The sequence below is a fragment of the Triticum urartu genome, chromosome 4 (assembly GCF_003073215.2).
Source record: "Triticum urartu cultivar G1812 chromosome 4, Tu2.1, whole genome shotgun sequence".
In the NCBI taxonomy this organism is placed as follows: Eukaryota; Viridiplantae; Streptophyta; class Magnoliopsida; order Poales; family Poaceae; genus Triticum; species Triticum urartu.
In genome coordinates, this window is record NC_053025.1 from 121,650,366 (window position 1) to 121,660,582 (window position 10,217).

General features: G+C 51.5%; 2 protein-coding genes across 2 annotated transcripts; one reads left to right on the forward strand and one right to left on the reverse strand.

Moving 5' to 3' along the window:
• Window positions 1–260: 260 nt before the first annotated feature.
• Window positions 261–3,331, forward strand: LOC125551022 (putative receptor protein kinase ZmPK1). The gene is made up of 2 exons (XM_048714171.1): window positions 261–335; window positions 407–3,331. The coding sequence occupies exon 2, from the start codon at window positions 543–545 to the stop codon at window positions 3,000–3,002; it is 2,460 nt and encodes an 819-aa protein (XP_048570128.1). The 5' UTR covers window positions 261–335; window positions 407–542; the 3' UTR covers window positions 3,003–3,331.
• A 478-nt stretch (window positions 3,332–3,809) lies between these two features.
• On the reverse strand, window positions 3,810–6,604 carry LOC125551021 (putative receptor protein kinase ZmPK1). The gene has a single exon (XM_048714170.1). It carries the CDS (start codon window positions 6,330–6,332, stop codon window positions 3,819–3,821), a length of 2,514 nt encoding a protein of 837 aa, XP_048570127.1. The 5' UTR covers window positions 6,333–6,604; the 3' UTR covers window positions 3,810–3,818.
• Window positions 6,605–10,217: the final 3,613 nt, after the last annotated feature.

The following is a 10,217-nucleotide window of genomic DNA, read 5'->3' on the forward strand; positions in this document are numbered from 1 at the left end:
CAAGCCAAGCTTCACTTTCTCAAAAGTTTGCTGAGGAGAGCGACTCCCCACCTGAATATGTTATTGCTGTCCAAGTTGCAGCACACAGAAGGGGTTGGTGAGCAGGGGTACAAGGGGTTGAAAAGAAGTTAGATGCTGCCACCTTGCTGGACAGCGACACGACGTTGTAAAACGACGGCCAGTGAATTGTAATACGACTCACTATAGGGCGAATTCGAGCTCGGTACCCGGGGATCCTCTAGAGTCGACCTGCAGGCATGCAAGCTTAGACAGATATAAACTAGTGTGTTGGACAAGATGCATCCCTCAGCTTGTGGACTTTTAATACATTTCAGGTAACGAAGTCCAATTAGTAGTCCTTCTCTTCTACAGCATATCGTTTTTACACGTCTCAACATGCATGCAGACAAGAAGTATTCCAACCATGGCTACCAGTGGATTGGACCAAGACAAACGGGGAGCATCTGGAACTTCATCGCCTACTCAACTCATCCTCATCCCGGCCCTGCAGGCAGCAGCTCAGATAATCTCTGCAACCAACCATGGCTACCCCCTTCCTACCCACCCTGCTCCTATCCTTGCTTGTTCTACTTCTACCAGCCGTGGGTGTTGGTGGCACGGCACCTCCTGGCGGCGACGTCCTAGCGCTGAAATCCTCCCTCGCCGTCGAGGATCATGAGACCAGCTTCCTGCGGTCACCCGACGGTACGTTCTCCTGTGGCTTCCACAGCATCTACAGCGGCGCCTTCACCTTCTCCATCTGGTACTCTGACACACCTGGCGAAACCGTCGTCTGGAGTGCCAACCGCGGCCGCCCCGTGCGCTCCAGGAGGTCAGCCGTCACCCTGCACAAGGACGGCAACATGGTCCTCACCGACCACGATGGCACCACCGTGTGGCAAACTGAGGGCGACCTCCCAAATGTCGAGTATGCTCAGCTTCTTGACACCGGGAACCTCGTCCTGAAGAACACAAGCGGCAACATTGTTTGGCAGAGCTTCGATTCACCAACAGACACCTTCCTACCCACCCAGCGAATCCCTGCCACGGCGAAGTTAGTCTCTACCAGCCGGCTGCATGTTCCTGGTCACTACACCTTCCGTTTTAGTGACCAATCCATGCTGTCTCTCTTCTACGATGACACCAATGTTTCTGACATATACTGGCCTGATCCTGATTACCAGTACTATGAGAATAACAGGAACCTCTATAACAGTACTCGGATGGGGAGCCTTGATGATTTCGGGGAATTTTTTGCCAGTGATTTCGCTTGGCACCGGCCTCTTGTTGCCTCTGATAGAGGCTATGGGATTAAGAGAAGACTTACTCTTGATTCTGATGGTAATCTTAGGATATACAGCTTGAGCAATGGATCAGATTCAAACAGGAGATGGACAGTTTCATGGGTGGCTGTGTCTCAGCCATGCATGATACATGGCCTGTGTGGTCCATATGGGATCTGCCACTACTCCCCTGCACCAACATGTTCTTGCCCACCTGGTTATGCAATGAGGAATCCTGGCAACTGGACACAGGGATGCGAGCTTACCGTAGATACCATCGGATGCGGGGATAGTGAACGGAATGCGACATTTTTGCAGCTTCCAAACACTGATTTTTGGGGATCTGATCAGCAGCGCATCAACAAAGTGTCTTTGGAGCGTTGTATGGACGTATGCTTGAGTGATTGCACGTGCAAGGGTTTTCAGTACCAACAAGGAAATGGCACATGCTATCCAAAGAATCTTCTTTTCAATGGGAGGAGTTTCCCAACACCTACTGTGCGAACGATGTACATCAAGCTCCCCACAAGTTTCAATGTTTCAAATACCTCAATTCCACAGTCCAATGTGCTCAACACTGAAATACATTGTCTCGAATGTGATCATGTGAGCAAAACAATCATAGAACCAGTGCCAGACATGGTTCGTGAAGATGGCGGTGATGATTCAAAATGGCTCTATCTGTATGGGTTCATTGCTGCATTTTTTGTCATTGAGGTTTTCTTCTTCGCGTTTGCATGGTTCTTCGTTCTACGGAGAGAGTTTAGGTCATCGCAATTATGGGCAGCTGAGGAAGGCTACAAGGTGATGACTAGTCATTTCCGGATGTATAGTTACAGAGAGCTGGCCAAGGCGACTGAAAAGTTCAAACATGAGCTTGGATGGGGAGGTTCAGGTATTGCCTACAAGGGAACCTTGGATGATGAGCGAGAGGTGGTCATAAAAAGGCTGGAAAATGTAACAAGGAACAGGGCAGAGTTCCAGGATGAGTTGCATGTCATTGCAAGGATTAACCATATGAATCTGGCAAGAATATGGGGGGTTTGCTCAGAGAGATCCCATAGAATGTTGGTCTTGGAGTATTTTGAGAACGGCTCATTAGCTAACATACTATTCAGCAACAAAATCTTGCTGCAGTGGGGTCAGAGGTTCAATATTGCTTTAGGTGTTGCAAAGGGGCTGGCCTATCTTCACCATGAGTGCCTAGAGTGGGTCATCCACTGCAACCTGAAGCCGGAGAACATTCTGCTGGATCAAGATCTAGAGCCTAAGATCACCGACTTTGGGTTCACAAAGCTGCTCAGCAGAACGGGGCCTAATCAGAATGTGTCTCGGGCGCGAGGAACCTTGGGCTACATGGCTCCGGAGTGGGTCACTGGTTTACCGATCACAGCGAAGGTTGACGTGTACAGCTATGGGATCGTGCTTCTTGAACTAGTGTCAGGAACAAGAATTCTCGACTTTGTTGTTGATTTGGAGGAGGATGTCCATGTGGTGCTCAAGAAGTTCATTAAGATGCTTTCTTACAGGTTGGAAGGGGATGAACTGTTGTGGTTAACAGAGTTTGTAGATGTCAGACTGGACGGCAATTTCAACTACCTGCAAGCGAAAGAGTTGATCAGGATAGCCGTTTCATGCCTGGAGGAGGACAGGAAGAACAGGCCAACAATGGAATCAATAGTTGAGAGCCTCCTCTCAGTTGAAGAAGCTTCAGTTTGAACTTTGAACATACTAGTGCGTTGCTTCGTAAGCATCACACTAGGGTGCATATAGTTGTATGTATACCTGTGCATAGGTATTCCATGTCATGTACTCCCTCCGTTCCGAATTACTTGTCGCAGGTATGGATGTATCTAGATGTATTTCAATTCTAGATACATCCATTTCTGCAACGAGTAATTTGGAACGGAGGGAGTAGTAATTGAGTAATAATAGTAATACATGTATATATTCAGTCTTTTTGTTTCTGAAATCGCTTATGCCCTCTTAGTGGGTATAAGAACATATTGTAAATCTGACAATGGTAAAACTAATGACGTTGTCACATATCAGGTCTCTGCTAGCCTGTGGTATCATCTGGTAACTGTTTGCCAACTGATATAGGTGTTCTATGTATTGACATTCTGTATCAAAGGTTTTTCATCTGGCAACTCGAGGAAATGCAGCAGGACTGCACAGGTATCCTGATCCAGTTGACAATCTAAGTGCTGTCCCAAATCAGCTATGATACCACTGTCAAACCAATAGATTTGGGCAAGAAGAACAAATCCAAGTGCAGCTTGTCCAACATCTGCAACAGGTAAACTTCTAGATTTCTGCCATCACGCATTAACAAAGACATAATTTGTGGGTTCTAATTTGTACTCCCTCCGGTCCATAATAAGTGTCGCAGTTTTGAACTAAGGTTGAACTGCGACACTTATTTTGAACCGGAAGGAGTACAGTAATATACTATATTATATGATGTCACAAAGATTGCTGTACACACACACACACACACACACACAAACTAACACATGCCCAAAATAAACTGAATCAAATTTCTGGATATTCATTATCTCTGGACTCATCATCTGCAGAGATGAGCGTCTGCACTACATTCTTCATACCGGGCCTTTTGTTTCTATCTTCCTCTAAACATGAGACAGCCAATTGGGCAAATATTTTAGCTTGCGCATGATTAAATTCGCCATCCAACCGTTCATCGACCAGGTCCGCAACCCATCCTCCATTGCTGTGCTTCGATCTGTCAACAATCATCTTAACCACAGTTCTCACATCAGTTTCAAACCCTTCTTTCCCATCCACCACCCAATCTGAAACCCTCTTCCCTTTCATCAGTTCCAGGAGCACCACTCCGTAGCTGTACACGTCGACCTTCTCAGTGGTGGGAAGGCTGGAGACCCACTCGGGCGCCATGTACCCCCTTGTTCCTCGGATCCGCGACAGGCCCGAGTCGGACCCATCTCTGTTGAGCAGCTTTGCCAGCCCGAAGTCGGTGATCTTGGGCTCCATTTCATCATCCAGCAGTATGTTCTCCGGCTTCATGTCGCAGTGGATGATCCACTCTAGGCACTCATTGTGAAGATATGCCAGTCCCTTGGCCACGCCGACGGCGATGTTGAACCTCTGCCTCCATCCCAGCAACCTGCCGGAATTTCCGGTGCTTTGGAACAGCACATTTGCCAGTGATCCGTTGTGGACGTACTCGTAGACCAGAATCCGGTGCGCGCCTTCCGAGCAGAACCCCCACATCCTCACCAAGTTCATGTGGTAGATCCTGCCGATCGCGCTCAGCTCGGCCTGGAACACCTCCTCGCTCTGGCTCACATCCTGCAGCACCTTGACGGCCACCGTCCTGTCGTCGTCCAGGACCCCCTTGTACACGGTGCCCGAACCGCCATGCCCGATCTCGGCACGGAACTTCCTGGTGGCACTCTGCAGCTCTGAGTAGCTGTATGCCCGGAAATGGCTGGTGATCATCCTGTACCCTTCCTCCACGGCCAGAAGCTCCGATGGCCTGGACAGTATCCCTTTCTTGGAGAAGAGCCAGCACCCAAACGCTATCACAAACACCTCGATGACGAAGAAGGCGGACAAGAATCCGTAGAAGTAGAACCATAGTGACTTGCCCTGGTTGCTGCTCATCTTCGCCGTGCTGGAGACGTTGAGCATGACTACCTCCGGTGCCGCGGCATCGCATCCGGCAATGTCCTCCTGGATGGCGAGGCCATCATCGGTCTGCCATTGATGGACGTGCAGCTCCGGCACGTTGAAGTCGGCGGGGACCTTGAGGTAGGCCGTGCCGGGCAGGCCCGGGAACGTCCTGCCGTTGAACATGAGGCTCTTGGGGTAGCACTCCCCTTTGCCCTGCTTGTACTGGAACACCACGCACGACGGCTCGCCGGTGCACTGCGCCTCGCACGCGTCCAGCGACAGGAACTCGCTGTTGTTGAGGTCGAAGCCCCAGAAGTCGGTGTGCGGCAGCGCCACGAACTTCACCTGCTCGTCGCGGCCGCCGGTGGAGTTGCTGAACGTCGGCCGGCAGCCCCTGCTCCAGTCGCTCCGGTCGGCGCGCTCGTGGCCGGGGGCGCAGACGCATGCCGGTGAAGGCGTGTAGAGGCACACCGCGTTGATGCCGCACACGCCGTGGATGATGCAGGGGTTGGAGAAGGCCATCCACGACACGGTCCACGTCTGGCCGCCGGCGTCCAAGCTGTACAGCCGGAGGTTGCCGTCGGTGTCCAGCGTCAGCCTCCTCCTGACCCCGGCGACGCCCAGATCGGCGGCATCGAACGTCGCGTTGTCGCTGGCCAAGAAATGTCCCGTGGAATCGAGCTCGGCCTCGCGGCTGAAATTGTAGATCTTGCGGCTGTTCTGCCAGTAGCTGAAGTAGGGGTTGGGCCAGTAGATGCTGGACACCTGGCCGCCGTCGCCGTACACCATTGAGAGCATGGCGTAGTCGCTGAAGCGGAAGCCGTAGTGCCCAGCCGCGAGGAGCCTGCTGGTGGAGACGAGGCCGCTCCCGGCGGCGCCGCCGAGGCGCTGGGCGGGGAGCAGGGTGTCGGTGGGGTGGTCGAAGCTCTGCCACAGGACGGCCCCCCGGGCGTCCTCGACGGCGAGGTTGCCGGTGTCGCGGAGCCGCGCCCGCGCGGCGCCGTCGTGGGCGGTGGAGTTCCAGACGACCTCCCCGTCGTAGTCGGTGAGGAGGAGCGCGCCGCGGCGGGCGTCGAGCGCGAGGCGGGAGCCCTGGCTGTGCACGGCGCGGCGCGCCGTGGCGCTGGCGGCGGCCGTCCAGACGACGGCGCGGTCGGCGGAGCGCGCGAACCAGACGGAGAAGGTGAAGACGGTGGGGGAGACGGCGTAGAAGCCGCAGGCGAAGGCGCCGTCCGGGGAGACGAGGACGTCGGACTCGTGGTCTTCGACGGCGAGCGAGGCGCCGCGCGGCAGGCTGTCGCGGCCGCGCTCGCGCTGCGCCAGCGCACGGCCGGTGCCGGGGAGCGCGAGGGCGAAGAGCAGAAGCAGGGCACAGCCGCGAGCTGCGGTCATGGCCGTGCTGAGCTGAGCTGAGCTTGGTCGGTGATCAGGCCGGGACAAAAAGAAATCGTCAGTGCTCTAGCTGCCTGGCTGTCACTGCGGAAAGAATTGTTTGGCCCGGTACGGATCGGGAAAAGGATAGAGCGGCACGTAATGGGGAAGCTCGACGCCGGTCGCCGGAGTTTGTAGTAATATTTTATGCAGGGGCAGTAGGACGAGGAGGACAAAGGCCCACTTCTTCCGGTAATGGGACGCGACGTCACCGTTTTTCAACACGCACATGTGCAGGCAAGTACACTAGTTAAGAAAAATACTTCACGCTGTTGGTGTTGGATCACACGTTCAGGCGCGAAGTCTAGCTCCTACTGTAGTTGGTTGATTATTAAGGTGGAAAGAGAGGATCACGTTGGAAAATTCTACTATCTTGGCTCGATCGTTCTAAGTTCTCTGCCCGGTCGTAAAGAGGCGCAGTAGCAACCAGACCGAGCAGACTGTTGACGGTGAAGCTCGCCGGAGCACAACTCGACCACTCTCTGAAGAAAAAACCGAGACAGGCGAGGTGTTGTGCAGGCCAAGTTCTGCTGCTTTTCTCTTCTTCTTTTTCATTTTTCTTAGTGATCCTAAAACGTGTCATGATGCTCGCAATAAACTCCATCGTGCCCGTGCCATCACACGGACAAAGTCGTGCAGCAGGTCTACTACACTGTACCACCTACGAGCACACATCAGAGCATCTCTAACAGGCGCCGAACGCGCCGCGCGAAAAAACAGCTTTGTCGCACGTCCATCGTCTGGTTTGGCGCGGCGCGCAGCGCGCGTGACTCTCGAACAAACAACATATGCATTCAAAAACAGAAGCAAAAAGATCAAACACAAACATAAATAAATCAAATCAATAGTTCAATTTCGTTATTACAACTCAAACAAACAGTTTATCGTTCAATACAACAAATAGTGCAATTAAACATAACAAATAGTTCAGCAATACAATATCGAACGCACAAATCATGATACTCTTTGTCGTCCATTCCATACCCACCACTTCTCAATGAGATCCTTCTGAAGATCATTATGCGCCGCGGGACGTCGAATGGCATGATAGGAGGCAACAAAACGGGCCACCCTTTCAGCCCTCCATCGCACTCGCACCGGATGTCCCAAAAGCTCATACTGAGAATAGTCTACATCTTGGCCACGCTCATTCTCGATGATCATGTTATGCATGATCACACAAGCGTGCATGATGTACCAAAGCATTTTCTGATCCCAAAATCTAGCCGGTCCTCTCACAGTAGCAAATTGGGCTTGCAAAATCCCAAAAGCTCTCACCACATCTTTTCTAGCCACCGCCTGAGCATTGTGGAAATCAAGTTCTTTCTTACCTTCTGGCTTTTTCAACGGCTTGACAAAGGTTTGCCACTTTGGATAGATGTCATCCGCTAGATAATAGCCATAGTTGTACGTACGGCCATTTGCTACAAAATGCACCAGTGGCAACTCACTATTTACAATCTTATTCATCAGTGGTGACCGGTTGACAACATTGATGTCATTCAAAGATCCAGACATTCCAAAGAATGCATGCCAAATCCAAGTCTCTTGATCGGCCACCGCTTCAAGGATTATAGTGGAACCCTTTCTTTGGCCGTGGAATTGTCCATGCCATGCCTTTGAACAATTCTTCCAACTCCAATGCATGCAATCTATTGAGCCAAGCATGCCAGGAAAGCCGCGAGCTTTGTTCATCGCCAATAGCCTTGCGACGTCTTCAGCATTGGGAGATCTCAAATACTCCTCGCCAAACACTTGTACAATTCCGACTGCGAAGCGCTTGACACACATGATGGCTTGTCTCTCACCCATAGCCAAGTGATCATCAACTAGATCAGCCGGTATACCGTATGCCAACATACGCAAAGCGGCTGTCACCTTCTGAAAAGTGCTATGGCCAAGCTCTCCGGCGGCATTCCTCCTTTGCTGAAAAAAGCGGTTATGGCTCGCTAATTTCTCTGCAATGCGCCTGAACAACTCGGTGCTCATCCTAAACCGGCGACGAAAATACGACTCAGGGTATGTGGGATTCTCCGCAAAATAATGCCTGATCAATCTGTTGTGGGCATCGATCCTATCCCTCCAAATTTTCTGCCGACCCATAACCGAACCACCGTGCTTCGGTTTTTTATTGATATGCATAGCTAGGATCATTGCAAGATTCTCCTCCTCTTTCATATCAAATTCTTCTTCGGAAGAATCATACGACGAACTCATCTACAATGTTCAATACTATGCTATAAAAAACTACAATCAACATGCACGAAATTCATGGCTTTTGAGCAATACATACCTTCTAGGTGTTTTGTCGAACACCTTGCGGGCACCGAGCGGCAGCGAGCGCGCGGGCGCTGTTCGTCGGAGGACCAGCGCGCGCGAGGGGCGGCGGGACTAGAGGAGGGGGGGGGCGGAGAAGCCGCCGCGGGGCGGGGATAGGCCGAGGAAGCGCCGGAACGGTCGCTGGGTGGCGCGGTCGGTGGCGGCGGCGCGGCTGGATGGGGGGTGGGAGGTGCGAGCGAGCACGCGGGAGCGGGCGCAGCAAATAAACGGCGCGCGATTGAGTTTCGGCCCGCGCACTGAACTACATATGCCGCGCGCGCTGTTTTCGCGCGCCTGCTGGAGCAACTATTCCGGTTGCGCGCCCGCTAAAACAGGGAATTTTGCGGCGCGGCGCTAGTTTGACACGGCTGTTGGAGATGCTCTCAATACATGTCCTTGTATAGCTAACAGAAATCTTAAACTGAAACATGAAACTATTGAAGAAAAAAGGCACCTAAAGATTTTGGCAGCTGCCATGGCAGCGTTATTTGTGTAACTGAGTTATCCCAATTTGTTTGATACCAAAATTTGGCATTGTCGATACTTGGCAAGTCAACAATTGGCAATATCAAAAGTTACCAAAATTGACAACTTCTTGTGAGTTACCAAGTAAACATAATAACCAATCAAGCACTGACCAATATTTGGTATCAAACCAATCATATTTCTCCCCCACGATTTAGGTGCGCCGCCTGACGTGGAGGGTGCCGATCTTCGAGCACAGCTCCTGGAAGCGATTGCACCCAGTCTGCTGGGTCAGGATGTCTGCCTTTTGCTCATCGGAGCGGATGAACTCGACCACCATCGTGCCAATCTCAATGTTGTCACTGATGAAATGGTAATGGAGGTCAATGTGTTTGCTCCTGTTGTGCAGCACGGGATTCTTCCCGAGTGGGATGACGGATTTGTTGTCGATTAAGATCTTGGTCGCCTCTGTGTCCTCGTCGAGCAAGCGAGCTAACCAGATGCCCTGAGAGGCGGCGGTGGAGCAGGCGATGTAGTGTGCCCCGCACGAGGAGAGAGCAACCACCCGCTGCTTCTGGGATGTTGCCTCATTATAAAAAGGGCAAAGTGTTATATGGTGGTATGGATAAATATTGAGCTTTACTAGTAGTTGTCTCATTAAAACCTTTTAGGTAAATTTCCCTTGGAGATAAATCCTGGTAAAGAAAACTACAAAAGGAAAAGAAATTACAAAGATTACAACTATTCTTATGGTTGTTCATTGTTTAGATAAGGGTTTTCGAACGTGGATAATAGTTCGGTGTTATCCATAATGTGTTGGGCTCTCCGTGTCGCTTCCCATCCTTCACAGTCACTATTGTCCTCGCCATATCACTTGTGAGACTGGTTTAAGAAGTGTGTGGGTGGACGTTAGAGACGAGGGAGTGGGTCCTGCTGGGGAAATTTAAGAAGGTCTGATGACCACGGCTTAACTGGTGCCTTTCTCTCCAATTTGGCCCATGACTCATTGGGTTGCGCTGTTGTTGTAGCTGTTTTGGCCCAGGTGAATAGTAGGTTTAATCT

What these genes read in the sequence shown, in the direction of transcription:
- LOC125551021 (XM_048714170.1), bottom strand. Translation starts at nt 6,332, where the DNA reads ATGACCGCAGCTCGCGGCTGTGCCCTGCTTCTGCTCTTCGCCCTCGCG.
- LOC125551022 (XM_048714171.1), top strand. Translation starts at nt 543, where the DNA reads ATGGCTACCCCCTTCCTACCCACCCTGCTCCTATCCTTGCTTGTTCTA.